Source organism: Eretmochelys imbricata, chromosome 7 (assembly GCF_965152235.1).
Source record: "Eretmochelys imbricata isolate rEreImb1 chromosome 7, rEreImb1.hap1, whole genome shotgun sequence".
Taxonomy (NCBI): Eukaryota; Metazoa; Chordata; order Testudines; family Cheloniidae; genus Eretmochelys; species Eretmochelys imbricata.
In genome coordinates, this window is record NC_135578.1 from 88954381 (window position 1) to 88977614 (window position 23234).

The 23234-nt window shown below is 39.9% G+C and overlaps 1 protein-coding gene across 2 annotated transcripts in view; it reads right to left on the reverse strand.

Moving 5' to 3' along the window:
* Positions 1–347: 347 nt before the first annotated feature.
* Positions 348–23234, reverse strand: part of PRKG1 (protein kinase cGMP-dependent 1) — an 860670-nt gene continuing 837783 nt past the window's right edge. For both annotated transcript variants that reach the window (XM_077821744.1, XM_077821743.1), the window contains exons 12-18: positions 18101–18190; positions 14516–14657; positions 10503–10666; positions 5116–5238; positions 4957–5019; positions 3654–3720; positions 348–446 (exon numbers count right to left, since the gene is read on the reverse strand). In XM_077821744.1, coding sequence (XP_077677870.1) covers positions 348–446; positions 3654–3720; positions 4957–5019; positions 5116–5238; positions 10503–10666; positions 14516–14657; positions 18101–18190 — 748 coding nt within the window. The remainder of the gene's footprint in view (positions 447–3653; positions 3721–4956; positions 5020–5115; positions 5239–10502; positions 10667–14515; positions 14658–18100; positions 18191–23234) is intronic.

Here is a 23234-nt window from a genome sequence, read left to right on the forward strand (position 1 = left end):
GCTGTAAAATACTGGCTTTAAGTGTATCTTACACTATTATCTTTCAAATTATAATTAGAGCATAGCAAGATAATTGCAGTGATAGAAAACATATTTCTTTACTGGTGAAAAGGCTTGCTTCAGGACCACCATGTCAACTGCTATTTTAAGTTCAAACATAAAACATGTGAAGAGCACTATTGTCATCTAAGCAATAAGTCCTAATGCCACTGTAGTTACTGTAGCAGCATCAATCAAGGCATCATGGTGACCCCGAGCACTAATCCTCCCCAATTCCTTCAGTTTTGCTGGCAGCCGTGTCTCAGGAAGCTGTCTTCAGCAAGGCAGAAGCAGGTAAGAGAAATACATTAAAAGTCTATATCCCATCCTGAGTTGTCATCAGGTGGCGGTTCATCATTGTCCTCAGGGAAACTGTCGAAATTGCTTGTGTCCGTCGGAGATGCAACCTATCAAATGAACAGTTAATGTGTTTACATCAGTTGCTTTTGATTTTAACAAAATCTTTGTTTAGGGACCTTTAGGAAGACCATTTTCCTATCTCAAAACAATGCTCTTTCAACATCATTCACTAAACTAACACATTTTATCTGTGGAAAAGCTCACTAGTTAAATATGACTAGTAAAAGCTCTCAAAGAAAAGGGAGAGCAAATACATTTGTACCTTGGCAATATTGTCATCTAAAAGCTACCACTGCTAGGGTATTTATTTAGGTTTTTTTAGAAATGTATAACAAAAATTAAAAAGTGACTATGCTGGTATCTGGTTTCAGAGTAACAGCCGTGTTAGTCTGTGTTCGCAAAAAGAAAAGGAGGACTTGTGGCACCTTAGAGACTAACCAATTTATTTGAGCATAAGCTTTCGTGAGCTACAACTCACTTCATCGGATGCTTATGCTCAAATAAATTGGTTAGTCTCTAAGGTGCCACAAGTACTCCTTTTCTTTATGCTGATGTCTATGTGCATTTGATGTAATTAAAAAACTATGGTGGTGCAAAAAAATCCAGTGGTTTCCTCAGATGAAGAAAATAACCAAAGATGTAAGATCAAATAAGACCCCCAGAGTACTCCACACCCATAAAAACAAAGCATATCAACAGTGTCCAACCACTCCCACAAATACCAGTTATTATCATTCTCCTCCCATACAAAAAATCTAGTGTAAAAAGATGGACCTTGCAGCATGCTCTGTATGCCAACAGACAGGCCAATTTTAAACCACAGAGGGGGTGAATTATAAAGGTCAGGGCCCACCAAAGAAGTTCACAATGACAGCTCCCCTTCTTTTATAGGAAAGGAGAGCCATTTTAACTAGCTCAACTGATGCAGTTGAGGTGGTATGGCATAGGGAGAGGGGTTGTCTCTCAATAGGGCAGGTTCCAAGCTATTTCTAAAGCAAAGCCAATACTTGTACGCTGCTTGGAAAATAAGAGGTAGCCAATACAGATCCCAAGGCACTGTGCTCCCAAAAGATTGCGTGCTAAGCAGACTACCACATTTTGCACCAACATCAATTTCCAGGTTGATTTAAAGTTAGGGTTGCCAGCCCTCCAGGATTGGCCTGGAGTTTCCAGGAATTAAAGATTAATTTTTAATTAAAGATTATCTCATGCGAAGAAATCTCCAGGAATACGTAGCATCTGGAGGGTGCATTGCCACAATCTAACGGCTACAACATAAGGGATATAATTGAGTTCTGGATGGCATAATGTCCTCTTGAAGGAGGCTGTTATTGGATGGCACACAGACATCTTAACTGGATGAAAGGGTTCAACCCAAAATTAATAAGTGCCCCTCATTTGCATCAATACTTATTAGCTCCTTAATATATTTTGGAAGGAATTATGATCCTTAAAAAATATATGTCTGACTCTTCTGAAAAATATGTGAACAGTTTAATTGAAGACTGTGGAATGCATTGTTTTACAGTACGGTAAAATTTTTTGTTAGCAACAATCTTTCATAGGGGACTGCCTGCAATAAGTGATGAACGCAACAAGCCCCGTCATCGAGCATCATATCGACAGTGAGCTCCCTTGCAGTGCAACTAGTAACTGTTAAAGACACATTGTCAAGTCAGATTTAGCACAAATATATATGTACATTTTATATAAGCAAATATTTACAAAACTGTAGAAATGTTTCTATTAAATTAAAAATCCAATAGAAACATTTTTAAACACAAACACTTCCTGGTGTTTCCACCTAAACTTTGCAGCATTCTGCTAGTAGTGCACATAAGCCCAAATATGAAATAAATAGATATTGACAAACAAGTGAAATTGACCAGTTTGTTTTCATTGGCCATACTGAGAGAAAGTTAACAAACAGAATGAACAGCAGATTTTTTAAAAAAGAAGAATCAGTTTTAATATCTGTTACTGTCTTTAAGAAGTAAATAAATAGAATACAGGCTTTAACAGAGCTCAAAAAAGAACTAGATAAATTCATGGAGGATAGGTCCATCAGTGGCTGTTAGCCAGGATGGGCAGGGATGGTGTCCCTAGCCTCTGTTTGCCAGAAGCTGGGAATGGGCAACAGGACATGGATCTCTTGATGATTACCTGTTCTGTTCATTCCCTCTGGGCACCTGGCATTGGCCATGTCGGAAGACAGGATACTGGGCGAGATGGACCTTTGGTCTGACCCAGTATGGCCGTTCTTATGTTCACAAATATTATTTTAAACATTACTGGCAGTGCCCCTTACTCTGAACCTTTTTTGGGGGGTACAGACTCCTTTCAGTCACTGAGTGACTGCATCTTCCCCATCTCATGCAGAGAGGGGAGGGCACAGGATTCTTCTGCTCTGTCACAGTTAAGAGAAGGAACAACTTGGCACTGAAGTAGGGTCATACAGCCTTGTACAATGATCATGACATCTGCTGATGTATCTGTGCTGCCCATCTCTGTGGGTGAAGTGAGTAGCAAAGTGCAATTAAATAAGATTGTTAAATTTCACTCTGATGCTGATGTTGCTGAAGATGGAGAATGGGAAAAGGATTAAATTGACTATTCAGTTTCCCTTCAGGCTCTGTGGATAAAGAGCTCCCAGAAAGACATCAGCCTAAGAGCTCTGCTGTAAAACAAAACTAACTTGTATTGTAGCCTGTTTTCTCTCGAGTCCTTTCCCAGTTAACTGTAACTGACTTGTCTACAAGTTCTTTACATAGTATATGATGGCTGAAAAAAGGAGAAGAGGCACAAAGAGGGATGGAAGGGGAAATAGTGCATAGAGGAAAGCCCAAAAGAAGAGAAGAGCAAAAAGAAAGAAAAAAAGACAGAACAGAGAGAAAAAAGATAGGAAATACTGAGAGATCAAAAACCCTGTGGTGCAGAAGGAGAAGAGGCAAAGAGAAAGAAGAACTCATTTAGTGACAGGCTCACCCCACTTCAGCTGCTGGAAAGAACATTTAATCACAGGGCCTCCCGATGAAGACTCAGCCACAAGACAAAATGTATTTGACATTAATAAAAGAAAACCTGTCATAAGTGATCTATTTTTTACTGGTCTTTGGTAAGTATCTTCAGACAAGTTTCGCTGCGTGCTACTATTACCTTTACTAAGGTATAGGTATACTGGAACTTTACACAAATGACACAGAGGAAACCACTCCTGATTGACTGGCAAGGACAAAAGTAAGAAGTGTACTTACACTTGGTACTATAGGAGGTGTCAATGTACCTTTTCTTAACCCTTCCCAGTTAAAGCCCTCAAACCATCTAGAAAGGGGATAATGTTAGGACAAATCAAGATGTTAGATATACAGCTCAAATATCACTGTAACACACATAACATGATTCAAATAGCTTAAAACAGATTTTTAATTCCGACATGCAGTTTCTTCAGATCATCTGATTTATAGTCATCATAATTTTTCTGTTGATTTTATGAAATACATTTTTGAAGTTTTTCTTTATGCAAACCAAAATATGCACAGAAATCTCATGGTGATGTAAAGGGTGGCGTAAGTTACACATGATTTGAAAAGTGCACTAGGTGACATCCTCCTGACTGCTAAGGGTGTGACCTAGCCATTCTTCACTACAGGTGTCCTGACAGCTTCTTCTTACCTCCTGCAGGGTCTTTGTGGGTCCCACACTCCCAAAGTTCTTTATTCAGATCCTCTGAGCCAGACTGTAGCTCAGGCTGCAGGCCTGCACAGATTATAAGGGAAAGTAGCACAGCACTGTCCCCATGCCTTTGTGTTCCCTCCACAGACCTTAGATCAGGTTGCATAGGAGTAAGGGGTTGCTCAAACAGTTAAGCAGAGAGTGGGTAGAGTCATGGCTCCACCACCCAAAATAGTGGCCAGCACAGCTAAACTGATTGGGGATGAGGTGGGGGAGAACTGTCTACGGGGCTACCCTCTTGGAGCAAGGAGGAAGCAGTGAAGGACTCATACCACTTTCACAGGGCAGAGTGGAAAGGCAAATTTTTTCCTTCCAATAGATGCTGGCACTCCATGCTCTGTTTTACCTGCTATTGATATGTCAAGCAGAGTGGAGACTGCGCCCATGACTGAACTACTGAGACCAAGAAGAGCAAGTGAAATATCAGTCAGAGGCTCTATACTATCAGTGCCAATGGAATAGGATCAACAGGAACTATAGGCTTAACCACAGGGGCATAGGCACAGTTTAAAAGCAAAAGATGACTTTGGAAACTGGTGGCATATACAAGGGGGTTAAAAATAAATTGATGGTGACTTAATTTTCCATATTGCAAAATGCCATTTGGATGCAAATTTAAGGAAAAAAGCTCATTCACTTAACATACTACCCTATTTGCCATGTAAGGAAGGCTAGAATAGACTCCAAAATATGAAAAGACTGCTGACATAATGTAAAATAACCTAACATCCAAAGAACCAGTTAGAAGAGAAATGTTTTCAGAAGTGTTTTGTGTCAATTTTTCCATATGAAAGCAATTAATTGATAGTTGTGAAACACACTTACTTGTGCTTTTGGATATCTTTTACTCCATTTTTCAAGTTCCCTAACCTTTCTGATGGATTGTCCCTATAAAGAGAGTGACAAAGTTGTTTAATAATGTTTTTTCAGAAAGACATATTTCTTTACTCATAAGATAAAGGTTATTGTATTTAAAATATTTACCTGCATAGTTTTTTAATTAAATTAGCAGCATTTTTGGCAATCTTCTTTGGAAATTCAATCATGTCAATCCCCCTTAATATGATGTTATAGGTCTTCATGGGATCTGGGCCTGAGAAAGGTGGACTTTAGGAAGTGGGAGGAGGGTGGAAAGTGAAAGTTAAAGGTCTGTCTTTAAATCTCATACCATCCTATTATACAACAAATCAGAGGAGATAAATTACAAAAGTAATAATATTTCTTATCCTGTGCTCTCAGGAATATTGAAAGGCTGGACCATTAACATTTTATTTTATATCCTTTAGGAAGTTCTCCAGGATGTTCCCTTTCATCTCCAAAGTCCATGCCATGGTAATCCCTTCTACGGCCAAAGAGTTCTGGGTGTGGTTTTGTCTGGACTTCATCAACGTTGCTCCAAGGGTTGGCGGGAGAGGGAATTAAAGAGCAATTAAAGGCAGTCCTTCTTCCATATGGGCTAAACATCCTGTTTCAGCCGTGATCCCATGTCCTGCCAGCCTAAGAAGCAAGGGGCTGGACTCAGTCCTGATCTCAGGTCCCCTGTTTCCTGACTTACTTTTGTACTACACTTATTATATAATCGCTTTTCAAATGGCACTGGATAGAGGATGGAATAAATACTCTCATTTAAAAGCACAAAGACATGTCAGAGTACAGTGATAGGTGAACAAAATGCCCTTAAATATGGATGGTATAGGTTGTTCACTTTGGGCTAGATTGTGACTTGGACTACAAACCCATAAAAGAGAGTAAGAAATCCCCTCTTACACCTTAAGGCAGGTTACCCAGGTCTTGGGGTCAGATGCATAGGAGTAAGTGGGATTAACTCACTTGCTTTCTCCCTACCAGAAGCAAGTGGAGAAGGGGTGAGAAAAAGTTAGACGCCTTGCTCAATGGCCAGAATAGCTGAGCCAGAACAGAGTGAGGAGTAATTTACTGCTGGCTTATTACCCCCAAGAACAAGAAAGAGGCAAGGAAAGAGCTGTGACTCCATGCTGTGTTTCTCTGAGTGACAATATTTTCCAAGGTTAGTGTAGTTTACGTACCACGTAGGGCTATGCCTAAAGTCACAATCTAGCCCTGTCTCATGGGGGAAATTCATCCAACACCAGTGGCAGATTCAGACCCATCTTGACAGTTAAATTTTCACTATCCTACAGAAAAAAAGCATTTTGTAGAGCTAGCAAACTGAAGTGTTGTACAATCTAAATTCTCAAAGAGTCTTTTCTAACTTATTTGCACATCTTTAGACCATGAGGTCCTCTATGCACGATAAATTTGGACAAGTAGCAATATAACAAACAATATCCATCCTCTTTGGGAACGTTATGAAGAAAAGGGCATAATGAAGCTGTTGTGTATTTTTGATAAATGTAACAAAGCTATGCTGGGGACAGTCCAGGGCCCTATGATCCTTGGTGTCTTTCTCTGTAGCTGGGGAGGCTGGGTGTACGGCCAGTGTGTTTGTCACTGTGTGGATCCACTGGATAAAATCATTGCATAGGAGGTGCACCTGGGCAGCAGATAGTACTACAGCTCCTGAGGATGAGAAGATGCTGCTCCTTCCAGTTAATTTTGAAGTTACATTAAACAGCCTTCAAAGAAATATATGGGACTAGTATTTTCAGTAGCAAGACCTTGAATAATGAGACATTGTACAGAAGTTTCTGTACCTTCAGCAAGAGTATTTTATAAGACTAAATGCATGTATTCCTCTGATGCACAGTCATCTAGGGATATTTAAAATACTTAAAATATTTAAAAATTGTTTGTAAACATGTAATACTGTGAAATACTATGTTGTTCTGCATAGATTTTTAAGTTATTGTATATTTAAGATGTAAGTATTTTTTATAAGATATGTGTAATGTAAGAAAATATCAATTTAAAAATGCATATGTTCTGTACAGAAGTTCAATGGCCAAAAGTAAGATTCAAATTTGTTATATTTCTTTGAATTTAAAGTTTTACAAGAGTATTGAAAAAAGAAACGTGGATAGTCTCAATTTGGAGTGAGGAGGAATAAGGGTAGACCTGATAGATATATTCCCAATAACGGATGGTCTAGTTAAGATGAAACAGTCACTAGCTGCTTCTTGTCTGTAATGCTACATCTAGAGCATTGAAAAATGACAGGTAACAAAATTTAGAACTGACACAGAAATATATGTTTACATAAAGTATATGTGAAATTCAGTTTCAAAATTGGTTCAAATTTTAAAGGGATCTACACTGGTGGACAAATAACGGGAACATTGTTATCCTTTAGCATAGTTATCTGTGTTAAAGGGTACCCTTAATGTGTGTGTAAGAACACTATATAGGCTAGTGGGGATTTAACACACAGGCTGAGGGTGGTATGTCTTTCTAAGATACTATATTAGTTCAAAACTGGTGCCATGGGAAAGTGATCTTCATGCTTCCTGCGTATCAGGAGTATTTTCCAACCCCATTGGCCATGTATAAGGCTAAAATTTTGTCACGGAAGTCACAGAATCTGTGACTTCCAAAGATCTCCATAACTTCAGCCTGCGGCAGCTGGGAACTGCAGGGTCCTGGTGCCCTCTCTGACTTCAGCCAGAGGCAGCGGAGGCTCCCCGAGCTGCCGCGGGCAATGGGAGAACCCCACAGCTCCCAGCCACCACAGGCGACGGGGACCCCATAATTTCCAGCTGTCGTGGGCAGCAGGAGGACCCCCCGCAGCTCCCGGCTGCCACGGGCGGTAAAGGGTACCCTGCAGCTCCCAGCTGTCTTGGGTGGCGGGGGCGCTCCGAGCCGCTGCGGGGGGATTCTGCAGCTCCTGGCTTGGCCCCCTTGCAGGTCCCAGCCACTGCAAGTGGTGCTCTGAGCCCCCATGGGTGGGGGCCCGAGAAGAGCTCCCAGCCAGCCCCACAGCTACCCAGCAGCTCCCCATTTTGTCATGGATATTTTTAGTAAAAGTCAGGAACAGGTCAAGGGCAATCAAGAAAAATTTACGGAAGCCCATGACCTGTCCCTGACTTTTACTAAAAATATCCATGACAAAATCTTAGCCTTAGCCATGTACAACTTTGTTTTTACCTCCTGCTGAAGCCAAATGATATAAGCCACTACCAGGAAATCAGAGTTAATGGATCATTATGACAAATGCTATGTGCCTGCAGTATGTGCATTAAATGAATTTAAACATACAGATGATGCCGTTTTTATACTATGATAATAAAATCCACATGATATTTGTGGGTTTTTGACAAAATCTATGTATAATTATTAACAGCATATACAACATTTAACAGAGAATTTGATTAAATTATAAATAGGCTTGGAAGGATTCAAATTTTATTGATAAATACAGGTAAACTTCGATTTCACTATGCACACATAAGACAATGAAAAATATTTCCATTGATAATCTAAATGTGTAGATAGGCAAAGCAAGAAAAATGCTGCTTGAGAACTTAGTTTGAGTTAAGAAATTTACTGTTGTCTATTTTGACATTTGATGTTGACCATTTGTATTTTAACTGTTATAAAGCTTTAACTTTTTGAATCTCAAAATCAATTGTCATTTAATAATTACTGCTGATTCTCCTATTATCTGACCCCCATTACTTCCCGCAACTGTGAAAATTTAAATGGATAAAAATAGAAAACATTCTTAAAATAAATATTGATATTATCAATGGAAATTTTTAAAAAAGAACTGAATTATAGGTAACTGGACTATGTTTTATGGTAACATTGAAAAATAAATTATTCAATAGGATGTTTGCTCTGCAGAGTTTGTTCTGATTGTATAATTTATTTCCGACATCCATTCACAGATCTCTGAAAAGATGCAGGGTTTTTTTTTAGCAACAAGTGCTGATGGGGTGTATTTTCACTTCTGAGTGCCCATAGGGATTAGAAATTGAACTGTTTAAAGTGGAGTCTGGGTATGCCTTTTTAATTATTTATAGCTTTTAATGAAAACTTAAATTTGACCTTTTGTCATAGTTCAGGGACTTTACTATGCAGAATCTGTGATAGTAATACTGACTTTGTACCTAGCTTGTTGAGTCTGTTCTGCATCTTCTATCCCAAATGTGATTCATTGCTGGTGTTTTTAATAAGTTCCTTTAGGGAACTCTATGTAAATGGAAACATTCTAATAAATTTCTGAATCATGGAAATAGTAGTAAACTTTTATGTATAAAACAGATACTAAAGTAAACATTTTAAAAATTGTTCAAACGATTCTGTAGAATACACTAGATAACTATAACTGGGCTACTTACCTGCTTGAGACTCTCATTTGAAAAAGCTGCATTATTTCAATGTTAATGGCTCAACTCTCCCCTTATTCAATATGTGTAACTCCTATTGACAGTGGTAGGCAAAGGAGGAGGAGTTTATGACCCCACACAATATGAAATATTATAGCTTGTGTATTATAACTTTTCTGGACGTTGCTGTCCTTCATGCCACCAATGAGCTGTTCTCAGCGAGGAATGGAAGTAACATTAGCTGTTGACTTAGAATAGCTAAGAAACACAAATTGATGGGCATGCCTGTGTCCTGGCCCACAGGAGGAAGTTAACTTTAAGGGATGGGATGAGACAGGGTCATGTTCCTGTTCCCCTTCTGCAGAGCTGGCAGGATGCCTATTGGAGAGCTTGGTGTATTCTCCCTTGTCTGCCACTGGCATATATCTCGAACCTCATCCTGAACAACTAAGGAGCATCGCTGAACCATAGATTGCTCTTGATGATTTGATGCCTCAGTGCGAACACACTCAGTTCCCTTGACATTGCTGCCTTGTGTGCTGGAGAGCTGAGAGCTGAGGCAGCAGTGCCAGGGAAGCCCTTCAAGCACTGATGCCTTGAGAAATGCTTAATGAGTACAGGCAAGAGCAGCGTCTAAGGGTCATGAGGTGATAGCATTCATGTGTCATTTTGTTGTAAATTTTTGGCTATAATAGGAAAAAACTGAAGATGCTGTACCACATTATGTTTGCCTACTCTTTCAGATGCTGCTAGCTTCCACTGCCCTAATGTCTCACTGGCTGAATTGCAAACCTCTCTCCTCAGTCCCCCACCCACCAGCAAATTCAGCTCCACCTTTTTCATTAGGAATTCTCAGGGAAAATGAGGGTAGAGTATAGCCATGATTTTGGTATCATTTTACATGTGTTTCATAATAAAGTTGTAAACTGCCTAGTGACAAAATTCCTTGTAATTTGAGAGCTCTTAATAATGATTAGGTTTAACAGTATAGTTTTCAGATTGTTGTAGGTCATCATCACAGATGCCAGCTCTGAGTCTTCCACTGTCCTAATCAAAGTGACAAAGGCAGAAATATTCTGTAATTTGCTGATCTATTTTTATCAGCAGTTCCAGTTCCAATGCCCATACCTGCCAGTCAAGAGTTCATACATTAAAATTCCCAGTGACCAGTAGTCTGCTGAAATGTCATGACCTTTGTTCAGGATGATCTCTGGGGCTACATACTCTGGAGTTCCACAAAAAGTCCATGTTTTTTTTCCAAATCCTATTTTCTTTGCAAAGCCAAAATCAACCTGTGAAAGGAAAGGAATTCCATCAATGCAGAAAAATAAAGGACGTTTCAGTGATGTGTTCTGTTCTTCTTAGAGTGAAGCAAAGCAGAAATAAAGGTTTCCTCATGGGAATATTATCATAAACCAGAGCTTGCTAGGTTGTTAAAAAATAAAATACAACCACCGTGTGACATTTTTCCTGAGTTAGCATTCATAGTGTAAACTCAAGTGCTTTTTTTGAGGTAAGAAGAGAGAGTGACAATGAACCAAACATCTCTTGGTAGTTAGTGGTTACTAGATCTGTTCTAATAAATTCATGCATCAATGTCTGCCCTGTTCAAGTGATGTTGGACATTTGCACATGGCTCACATTTTTTTCCTCTTTTAATACCAAACTCCTGTCTGAGTAATGAACTATTCATGTCAGTTTATTAGGGCCAGATCAAAGGATAGACACCAGTTCAGAGCAGCATGAACAGGCCTGGACCTGCAGGCTGTGCTTGCTCTCCTCTTCCTATGGTAACTCATGCCATCTGAACAGTTCCCAAGAACTACAATTTAGGCAGAGCAAACAATGACAAAAAATAATCTCAGTTGGCCACATTTTTTCCCCTTGATTAGCACATGGAACCACATCAATTGGGATTTGATCAGGGGCTGCCAGTGGAACAAAGTTCTATGCTTTGAAAATGACAGTATCCGGGGAGACCCTCAGGTTTCACTTTCACTTAATAGAAAGAGTGGTACAGTAAAACAATTTGTCACCCAGCTAAGGAGATGGCACTGTACTTCAGTTATTCTGGGTTTTTAATAACAACCCACAGAGTGTCACTGCAGCAGAGCATAAATGCTAGAGAGCAGCCCCAGCAACTGTTATAATTTAGACCAGGGACCAAAATGGCATACAGCCACCTGTTGCATCCCAAATTCTGCCAAGCTAAACTCAGAATTGGGCCTTTGTGCTTTTAACTGCTTCTCAGCACCTAGAGAATTTTGATAGGTACAGCTGGAGATAAATCTAAATAAATTAACAAATAGAAGCAGACTAGAATCCATCCTTTCGTATTACTGGGTTGAATGATGGGTGCTAAGCAACAACTGCCTATGGAGAGCTCCATTTATAGCTATGAGGTTTTCTCTGTAAATCTGTCTTTTGTGAGCATCTTTCTGTACACATCTATTCCACCCCCTGACACAACCCATTTAACTCTTAGCTACACCTCTGGCACGCTATCTGTGGCATGGAGATACAGCATTGGGAGAATGGCTCTGCACCACTGGGGAATATCCCTAATTTATGCTGGAATCCTCAGAAGGGAATTTTCCAGCTTAATGCCAGAGCTGGTTTATGGAGGCCATGGTGAAACTCAGAATCAGGGCCACAACATTTAACCGAAAACACACCAAAAGACAGTAAAAACAATCCCATAACACCATAGCTCTTAAATTTTCTGGTACACTCAGAACAAGCTCCACTTAATAAATCCCCTTCCCTGGAAAAAGCCCAGGAAAATAGGTGAGACTTGCAGTGTATTAAGAAGATCACCAAGTCCAGACACAGTTGGATGAAGGACATTAATTTCTAATTTAAGGACCCCATCTGAGGGTCTGCCATCTGTCCCTTCCTATTTACACGAGGGTGTTCAAGCAACTCCAGTGATTGCTACTGCCACGGTATCAGATTGGGAGTCAGATGCTCTCTCAGGTTGTCAGGACAAAATTATTTATGGTTCTAGCTGAAAACTAACATGTTAAATTTCACCAGAAAAATCATTCTGTAGCCCATGTGGATGGTGAAGTGTAAGTACAATGTACTCTTACAAAGTAGGTTGCTGCTTTCTGCCCTGACTGCAATGTCTGAATATTTTGAAGCTATAGCTCCATGTTGAGAGCTCTGGATAATCCAGTAATGTAGTGACAAAGGCATGGATGGTAAAGAAATAAAAGAATGCCACCTTCTTATTGACCATATATAGAAATATAGACATATTTTCTGGAGATTTCTAGTGGAAAGTGTTTGCTTCACAATTTGAAAAAGTGGCTGACAATATGATATAAAGCTTGAAACCACAAACGGAGGGCATGACTGCAAGCTAGAGATCACTTTTCAATAAACTAAAAGCTCCATTTATACTGCATTTTAAAATCGTTGTCAAAAGATGTGGAACTTTAGCTGCCAACTACTGAAACTTCTCTGTTTGAACTCATGAGGTCCTATGACTCGCTGAGCCAACAGGAGAGCTCTAGCAGTAATTCAACAAATATCTTGGATAAACAAGTGAAAAATCTCCTCCTCCCCAGTTGCCTTCCCTCAAAGTCACTTTAAAATTTAGCGTTCACAAAATGTTTCTGGACAAGAGTGTGGGGATGGAAAGCCCAAGGTTAAGTGAATTGCCTATGTCTAGTTTTGCAAACATTTTGTGTTCCTGGATGATGTTTGCTTGGTTGGCCTACAACCTGAACCTACCCTTATTTTAATAGATTCAGGGTGAATATTTTAGTCATGCTACTATGCAGGTGTTTGCATATTGTGTTTTTGCTTCAAATCAATAATTTCTGACTACAAGAAAAGACTTTTAAAGTACCGTACATATAAATACTCTCTGCAGCATTTTATTCTTACACTTTGCCTGGGTAGGGATTAAGGTGTGTGTGTGTGTGTGGTGGGGTGGAGAAGCATAAATGAGGAAGGAAAGGTTTTCTGGACCCTCATTCTTCTAGCAAGTTGTCCATGAAGGGACATAATTCAGTCCTTAATATTTAGTAGTCATGTGCACATGTCTAATGGCAGATACTTTTCAGAGAGCCAGTCAGACCTTTACAGCCCCAGCTTCCGCTTTTGCAGGGGCAAATAATGATATTTGACTATTTAATTTCCTGGTTTGCAGGTGAAATCAGGTAATTAAAATGTCTAAATGGCTATTATTTATGCCCACTAACTAAAAAGTGAGCACAAATCTGGGTTACCTTTCCCCTGCCTGTTAGTTGCCCAACATTGTTAAGAAAATCTAAATGAAACCTAATATACATTGCTACATTTTGACTACCTAGAATTTCTCTAATGTCCAATATAAAGATTTCAAAAAGGGAGTAACAAGATCAGGTAACACAGATATGTAAAAACTCTGGCAGCAGTGATCTTGTTTTACCTGTCTCTCAGATTACTTAGGGCCTGATCCTGCAATCACTTTTAAACATGCTTAACATTAGGCATGTGAGTGGCTATACGAAATTCAAAACAACAGTCGAAGGGTATTACTTGAAATCAAGTGAATACTCCTGTGCCTCAAGCTAAGCGCATGCATAAGTGCTTGTAGGATTGAGGCCTTCATCTAGAAGTTTAGGCTTAAAAAATAACTAAATAGAAAAAGCCTCTTAATACAGCAACATTCTGTATTAGCTACACTTTAGCAGGACAAGCCTGAGGATTTAAAACAATTAATGAGAGTAATCATTTCTTGAAATAACAAAATGTGATTAATATGTCCATAAAACAAATAATTATTTTTTTTAAACAAGCAAAGCAACTGGTTCACATCAGGATTTGGCACCAGTAGGCTGTAAAGCGATTCATGAGTGTCAGCCAAATAAAATATTGAAACATCTATTGTAAACTTCTATTTTTGCCCCTGTATGCATCAAAATGGTTAGAAGGATTTTTCCTAGTTCTCTTCTCTAAATAATTTGCTCTGGGACTGCAACTCTGAATGCTAAGTTTCAGCCAGAAGTACTATTTTGTGGGTGAGTTATAAACTCCTTAGAGTAGGAGTTTCTGATGGAAAAGGCGATGGAGACTTAACTCTAGTGTAGTAAACATGGCACTGTAGTATTTTTTTGCTGCACAGAAAAAAAGACATTGTAAGCACTCACCAGTTTGGCATAACCTCGGTGATCTAGAATAAGGTTTTCTGGCTTGAGGTCCCTATAAATTATTCCTTTGGAATGCAGATAGGCAAAAGCTTCCACCACACATGCTGTATAAAATCTGGTCGTAGAATCTTCAAATGAACCTCTATATAAAAGACAATGGGAAAAGATCTGGTGGCCATTCAAAATATTTGCATTTAATGTTGCATATTTGGTTGTACCATTACTGCATGTCACTATGATTACAGCAATGAAATAAAGTTTAACAAGAATTAATCTCTGCTATGCATGTAGGGAAGCAAGACCACGTAGATTTACTACTCTAGATTTTAAGGCCTCGACCTTGCAAGATGCTAAGTGTTCTGGCCCATTCCAACAAAGTTCTTAAACAGATGCATAGTCCCACTTACTTCACCTTGAAGGATCAAGCCCTAAAACATAATTATAGTTCAAAACAATTTCGCTATGAAACCATATTTTTCAAAAAGTTTTGTCTGTAACTACGTCAAGGATTTGTGGCATCAAGACAGTACGTTTCACATATTTTATGATCTTAGTCTAGCCACTCCTTAGCTGCCAGAAGGAAACATACTGTGAAATAGCTGTATAGATATGATACAATCATGTTTCTCTGTTTGTCTATCTAATTTGTTGAAAGGCAAGTTTATAGCTTTGAGATTAATAAGGAAAGCTTCTTAGTTCAAGTTGCGCTTATGTTTTATTCAGGTGGGAAAGAGAAGATACTGGTATCTCAAATTGATCAGAGGAATAGCTACTATCCAGTTATAGGTTAGCTATTTACTATTTAGCTGCCAAACTAGTCTTCTATATTTATAATTAGGGAGACTAGGGTTGCCAACCCTCCAGGATTGGCCTGCAGTCTCCCGGAAGTGGCATTGATCTCCCGGTGACTATTGAAAGCAACCCAGGAGATTTTAATAGGATATTTTAAGAAAATGACATTATGTCACCTTGGGGAAAAAAAATCTCCCAGAATAACTTAAGTCAGAGTTAGCAACCCTAAGGGAGACCCACTTACTTCCTCCTACTAATGGACTCTTCAATAGCCAGTCCGATCTACTCACTTTCCTTGATGTAATCAATACAATATATACACAGTTTGGAAGCCCTCTGTTAATTGGAAAATAGCCATTAGCAAACTCATTTCTGTTTGGTTTCCACTCATGAGGTTAGCATTTTACTCACTAGTTGAATTCACATGAAGCATTGTTTTAAACCAAAGTTCCAAACTTAACAAAATATTAAGTTACATTAGACACAATTATGAAATAAATATGAAGTCATAACAAAAAAGAAGAATATGTAATTCAAAGAAAAATTTGTATCATACATCTTTCATATGTACATAATATATAAGTTTTGAACTAGAACTATTAAAATGGATCAAAGAGTAATGTTAGATACTGTTCATGACTGAGACAAAAATAAAAAGCTATTACTTGGAATTTGAAGTGTTAATTTCAAATTTAGCATAAAATGCATTAGCAGTCTTATTTTATTACCAGTTTGGAAACTATTTAAAGAAGTGAATCACTTCCCAATCTTTCGGAATTAATTTATAGTTACTTGAAATCATAATTAGTTTTTGACAGCAGAATTGTTTGAGTTCTACTAACTGAAACTAAAATAAATGTGCTTCTAAGCTAGATGGCAGTAGAAACCACAATTCAAAGAGCAAAAGAATGAAAGAATGTATCAGACTTTTGAAAAAAATTAAAAAAGAATAAATCCAGACACCTTTTAGCTTTGGAGTTGTAATGCTTTTTAAATATATTGAAGGCAAGCAGATTTTTAAAAGAAGAAGAATATATAAAAAAATAAAAGTAACGTCTTAGAGATAATTAAAATATCACTTTTATATTTGTTTTCAGCTCCATTTTCCTTTAATGTTTGAATTGCCTGTTTACTCTGAGAACAACATTCAATTTACAAATGTAATCATATCTATTACATTTCTAATTGTGTACATATATTTATAGAGTGTTTGTGTTCAGTTTATCACATGGTTATCTCCCCTCATATGAACGTAATATATATATTACACCCAAAAAGCTAAGATAAAAGAATGTTATTAAGGTTACAAAGTCAAGCAACCAAAAGTTGGGAAATGCCAGAATTAAAGTTGCCTGAGCACCTTGTGTTCTCCTCATTGTTCATTGGCCCATGTCTTACTGGCTACACAGTATTCAAATTCTGATCTGATGACAGAATTATTAATTCCCCCATGGGCTTTTCAATGGCACTCATCACTATGTGTCTGAGGTGCTTCAAAAATATTTAGGAATTTATCTTTTTAAAACCCCTGTGGAGTAAGGGGCTATTATCCCCATTCTATTTAATATCCCCATATTATCCCCAGATGAGGAACTGAGACACAGACGGAGGGAGCCACAAAGGCTATATCTACACGTCAGTTAAACTCCTGCAGCTGGCCCTTGTAAGCTGACTTGGGCTCGCGGGGCTTTGACCACGGAGCTGTAAAATTGTGGTGTAGATGTTCGCTTGAGCTGGAGTCTGGGCTCTGGGACCCTCTGACAGGGTCCCAGAGCTCAGGCTCCAGCCCAATCCCAAACACCTACACTTCAGTTAAATAGCCCTTTAGCCCAAACCCCATGAGCCCGAGTCAGCTGGCACAGGCCAGCCACAAGTTTTTAATTGCAGTGTACACATATCCCTAAAGGGAGGCAGCAACACACGTCATCAGAGGCTGAAATACAGGCGGCACATAGGGAACTTTTACTCTGAAAACTTAGGTGCTGAGTGAGTTTAGGTGACTATGGGGTTCAGCAGGAGTTTTGTGAATCACGGTGGAGCCAAAACTGGGACTTAGGTACCTCAACCCGACTAAGTCTCAGGTTTAGGTGCCTAAGTAGCTTTGTGAATTTGGGCCAGACACACTAATGTTAAAAGTATCCAATAACTTTGATTAGGGAAGTCATCTGTAAGGTGAGAGATCCAATTTCAAATTCCAGCTTCACATCAGGGAAGGGAAATTGAACCCAGGTCTCCCCTAGGTAAGTGCGCTCACTGTTGGGCTAGTCTAAAGTTTATAAGGGAGGCTACTGCCTCCTCTTGCTTGCTTCTTCCCTCTGTCTCCCTTACTCACTCCCCCTCCCAAAATATTTTGGGTGAAAGTTCTGCATACACTCTTTGCAATTTAGGACACTATAAATCAGATCCTCTCCCCTGGCTCTGTTTCCTTTTTATGGTTCCTAAGAGACTCAGGCTAAGTGGAAGGGTCTGGAGGGGGGCATGGTAAGGTGGTAGAGGACAATCCTCAGCTGGTGGAGTGATCACTGTCCTAGTTAGTGTAATTTAGAGCAACCCTTAGGTTACTCCAAGTTATGACAGGCCACTTTAGTCACTGGTCATATCAAGGATGGGGTGGAGAGGGAAACAAGACTTTCTCCACGTTTTGTGTCCTGTGCCAAGCACAGCTTGGTGAGATTTAGCGATCTTGCCTTTAATGTATGTTAGAGATTGTCTGCTAGGAATAAAGATATACAATATTACAGTTCATACTGACATATAATTTTCCTTTCCAGATAGGTTTCTAAAATTTCTTACCTGTCCCTGAGAATTGTCCAAAGCTCTCCACCTAGACAGGCTTCCATCAACATATATAAATACTTGCTGTCCTTGAATGTCCTGTATAGCCTATTATTTGCAAACAAGAAAATGCGATAAAAGTTAAAAGTCTTTTTGTTAAAATATATTCCTGTGATACTTCACACTCCTTATTAACCATGATTATCATTTACTGTCTTAATTCTGTTGTATCATACTTGAAATGTTTCAGCAGAACAGATACAGTATTTTAGTGTTGAAGTGTATTATAAGAGGATGATGTTGCTACCCTGGGAACTAAATTTAGGGCATGATATTTCTAACTACTTAGCCTGATGTTGCTGCTTTCCAAGATCACTTGAAAGAGAAGCAAGACAATATGTACACCATTTCTTATAACGAGTATATCATTTATCCTTCAAAGTAAGGAGTCAATCTATAGATCTGAAGCCTTCCTTTCATTTAATAATTTCAAAAGAATGTCTCTTAATTTTGGTTCATGTAAGAATTTAACACAATTTGCTAATACATTTCATAGACCTTATAAAAATATCAAAAGATGCTTGTTTCATCATCCAGGATGATTGAATATGTGGGAAAATCTGCCTAATGAGATAGTTGGGGCAAGTAACATGTATTCAGCATGTACTGTATGTCAGGCTTGACCAAAATTCTATGGGAAAACATTCCCTACTACACATTTCTGCAACGTTCTTGTGAAGCAGACTGGAAGTTGTGTACCAGCTTCAGATAAATTAAATACATTGAGTTTGTTTATTTAATTAAAGATGAAAATAATACAAAGAATTCTACATTGTTACATTATCTCATTTGATATTAAACTCAATTAATTTTACTCTGCCCATATATTTTTCATTTTAAAGGTGCTGAAGATCTTCGTACTGACAACATGAAGCTGCATTGCAGAAACTTTCTGGGAGGAAGCTGTACATTTTGGCAGATGGGTAGAGGACCGTTGGAGTTTTTGGCTCCTTGGAAGTTAAGGTCTGGGAGACAGTTTGGGTTTGTTGTATAAGTACGTTAGCTCCCAGTGTTGACATTTAAATCACTATCATTAGATTTCAGAGTTACCACAGCACTGAGGCGAACTATTCTCAGAGCTATTGTTATGTCTGTGAGAGTTATCATTTCAGGCTCTCTGAAAAAAGACGCATACTATGCTATGTCTGTTTAGACTCAGATCTCACATTTGGAAGGTTTTCTTTGCAACCACATCATATAGAACATTATTTTAAAAAATCTCAAAAGGTTAGATTCTGGAGCAAAATTCTTCAGCAATGAGTGGATTCTGTAGTATATTCTGTAATTGTGCAATTACACCTGTCAGGGTTCCCTCTCCACTGTCAGGGTTCCCTCCCCATTCTGAATTCTAGGGTATAGACGTGGGGACCCACATGAGAGACCCCCTAAGCTTATTTCTACCAGCTTAGGTTAAAAACCCCCCAAGGCACAAATTCTCCCTTGTACCTTGGATTAGGTAATGCTGCCACCACCAAGTGATGTAGACAAACTCAGGGAAAGGACCACTTGGAGTTCCTACTCCCCCCTAATATCCCCCCAAGCCCCCCCACCCCCTTTCCTGGGGAGGCTTGAGAATAAACAAGATGAGCACAGACCAACCTTGGCGTTTTTTAGGACACTAAAAAAACCCAATCAGATTCTAAAAGAAACAGAACTTTATTATAAAGAAAAAAGGTAAAAGAAGCACCTCTAAAATTAGAATGGAAGATAATCTTACAGGGCAATCAGATTCAAAAACAGAGGATTTCCCTCTGGGCCAAACTTTAACGTTACAAAAAGAAAACCAGGAATACACCTTCCTCTCAGCACAGAGAAAATCACAAGCCAAAACAAAAATAAGCTAATGCATTCCCTTGCTAGTACTTACTAATTCTAATGGAGCTGGATTGCTTGCTTCCTTGATCTGTGTCTGGCAAGCACACAGAACAGACAGACCAACCCCTCCCTCCCCCCGATTTGAAAGTATCTTGTCCCCTTATTGGTCCTTTTGGTCAGGTGCCAGCCAGGTTACCTGAACTTCTTAACCCTTTACAGGTAAAAGGATTTTGTGCTCTGGCCAGGAGGGATTTTATAGTATTGTATACAGGAAGGTTGTTACCCTTCCCTTTATATTTATGACAACACCCATGCACAGGGCTCTGTTTGTGTTAAGCATTATGGGCCTGATAATCTCAAGTGACTATGGGGCCAAAGCAATGGTTCCCTCAACCCACCTAGCAATATTGTTAACCTATCCAACTATACTCTCTGCCCAGCAGAAGCAGCTGTTCTATCTCGGGGCCTCTCCTTCTGCCCCTCCACCCCCACGAACATGATACAGTTCTGTGGTGACCTAGAATCCTATTTTCGATGTCTCCGACTCAAGGAATATTTCCAAAATTCCTCTGAACAACATACTAATCCACAGAGGTCTCCCTACCAACACTACAGAAAGAGGGATTCTAGGTGGACTTCTCCTGAAGGTCGAAACAGCAGACTGGACTTCTACATAGAGTGCTTCCGCCGACGTGCACGGGCTGAAATTGTGGAAAAGCAGCATCACTTGCCCCATAACCTCAGCCATGCGGAACGCAATGCCATCCACAGCCTCAGAAACAACTCTGACATCATAATCAAAAAGGCTGACAAAGGAGGTGCTGTTGTCATCATGAATAGGTCGGAATATGAACAAGAGGCTGCTCGGCAGCTCTCCAACATGAGTTTCTACAAGCCATTACCCTATGATCCCACTGAGAGTTACCAAAAGCAACTACAGCATTTGCTCAAGAAACTTCCTGAAAAAGCACAAGATCAAATCCGCACAGACACACCCCTGGAACCCCGACCTGGGATATTCTATCTACTACCCAAGATCCATAAACCTGGAAATCCTGGGCGCCCCATCATCTCAGGCATTGGCACCCTGACAGCAGGATTGTCTGGCTATGTAGACTCCCTCCTCAGGCCCTACGCTACCAGCACTCCCAGCTACCTTCGAGACACCACTGACTTCCTGAGGAAACTTCAATCCATCGGTGATCTTCCTGATAACACCATCCTGGCCACTATGGATGTAGAAGCCCTCTACACCAACATTCCACACAAAGATGGACTACAAGCCGTCAAGAACACTATCCCCGATAATGTCACGGCTAACCTGGTGGCTGAACTTTGTGACTTTGTCCTTACCCATAACTATTTTACATTTGGGGACAATGTATACCTTCAGATCAGCGGCACTGCTATGGGTACCCGCATGGCCCCACAGTATGCCAACATTTTTATGGCTGATTTAGAACAACGCTTCCTCAGCTCTCGTCCCCTAAAGCCCCTACTCTACTTGCGCTATATTGATGACATCTTCATCATCTGGACCCATGGAAAAGAAGCCCTTGAGGAATTCCACCATGATTTCAACAATTTCCATCCCACCATCAACCTCAGCCTGGTCCAGTCCACACAAGAGATCCACTTCCTGGACACTACAGTGCTAATAAGCGATGGTCACATAAACACCACCCTATACCGGAAACCTACTGACCGCTATTCCTACCTGCATGCCTCCAGCTTTCACCCTGACCGCACCACACGATCCATCGTCTACAGCCAAGCTCTGCGATACAACCGCATTTACTCCAACCCCTCAGACAGAGACAAACACCTACAAGATCTCTGTCAAGCTTTCTTATAACTACAATACCCACCTGCGGAAGTAAAGAAACAGATTGATACAGCCAGAAGAGTTCCCAGAAGTTACCTACTACAGGACAGGCCTAACAAAGAAAATAACAGAACGCCACTAGCCATCACCTTCAGCCCCCAACTAAAACCCCTCCAACGCATTATTAAGGATCTACAACCTATCCTAAAGGATGACCCAACACTCTCACAAATCTTGGGAGATAGGCCAGTCCTTGCCTACAGACAGCCCCGCAACCTGAAGCAAATACTCACCAACAACCACATACCACACAACAGAACCACTAACCCAGGAACTTATCCTTGCAACAAAGCCCGTTGCCAACTGTGTCCACATATCTATTCAGGGGACACCATCACAGGGCCTAATAACATCAGCCACACTATCAGAGGCTCGTTCACCTGCACATCCACCAATGTGATATATGCCATCATGTGCCAGCAATGCCCCTCTGCCATTTACATTGGTCAAACTGGACAGTCTCTACGTAAAAGAATAAATGGACACAAATCAGATGTCAAGAATTAGAACATTCATAAACCAGTCGGAGAACACTTCAATCTCTCTGGTCACGCAATCACAGACATGAAGGTCGCTATCTTAAAACAAAAAAACTTCAAATCCAGACTCCAGCGAGAAACTGCTGAATTGGAATTCATTTGCAAATTGGATACTATTAATTTAGGCTTAAATAGAGACTGGGAGTGGCTAAGTCATTATGCAAGGTAACCTATTTCCCCTTGTTTTTTCCTACCCCCCCCCTCCCAGATGTTCTGGTTTAACTTGGATTTAAACTTGGAGTGTGGTCAGTTTGCATGAGCTATTACCAGCAGGAGAGTGAGTTTGTGTGTGTATGGGGGTGTGGGGGGGGGTGAGAAAACCTGGATTTGTGCTGGAAATGGCCCACCTTGATTATCATGCACATTGTAGGGAGAGTGGTCACTTTGGATGAGCTATTACCAGCAGGATAGTGAGTTTGTGTGTGTGGTTTTTGGGAGGGGGGTGAGGGGGGTGAGGGGGGTGAGGGGGTGAGAGAACCTGGATTTGTGCAGGAAATGGCCCAACTTGATTATCATGCACATTGTGTAGAGAGTTGTCACTTTGGATGGGCTATCACCAGCAGGAGAGTGAATTTGTGTGGGGGGGTGGAGGGTGAGAAAACCTGGATTTGTGCTGGAAATGGCCCAACTTGATGATCACTTTAGATAAGCTATTACCAGCAGGACAGTGGGGTGGGAGGAGGTATTGTTTCATATTCTCTGTGTGTATATAAAGTCTGTTGCAGTTTCCACGGTATGCATCCGATGAAGTGAGCTGTAGCTCACGAAAGCTCATGCTCAAATAAATTGGTTAGTCTCTAAGGTGCCACAAGTACTCCTTTTCTTTTTATAATGAAAACAGAAGGTGTTGCAA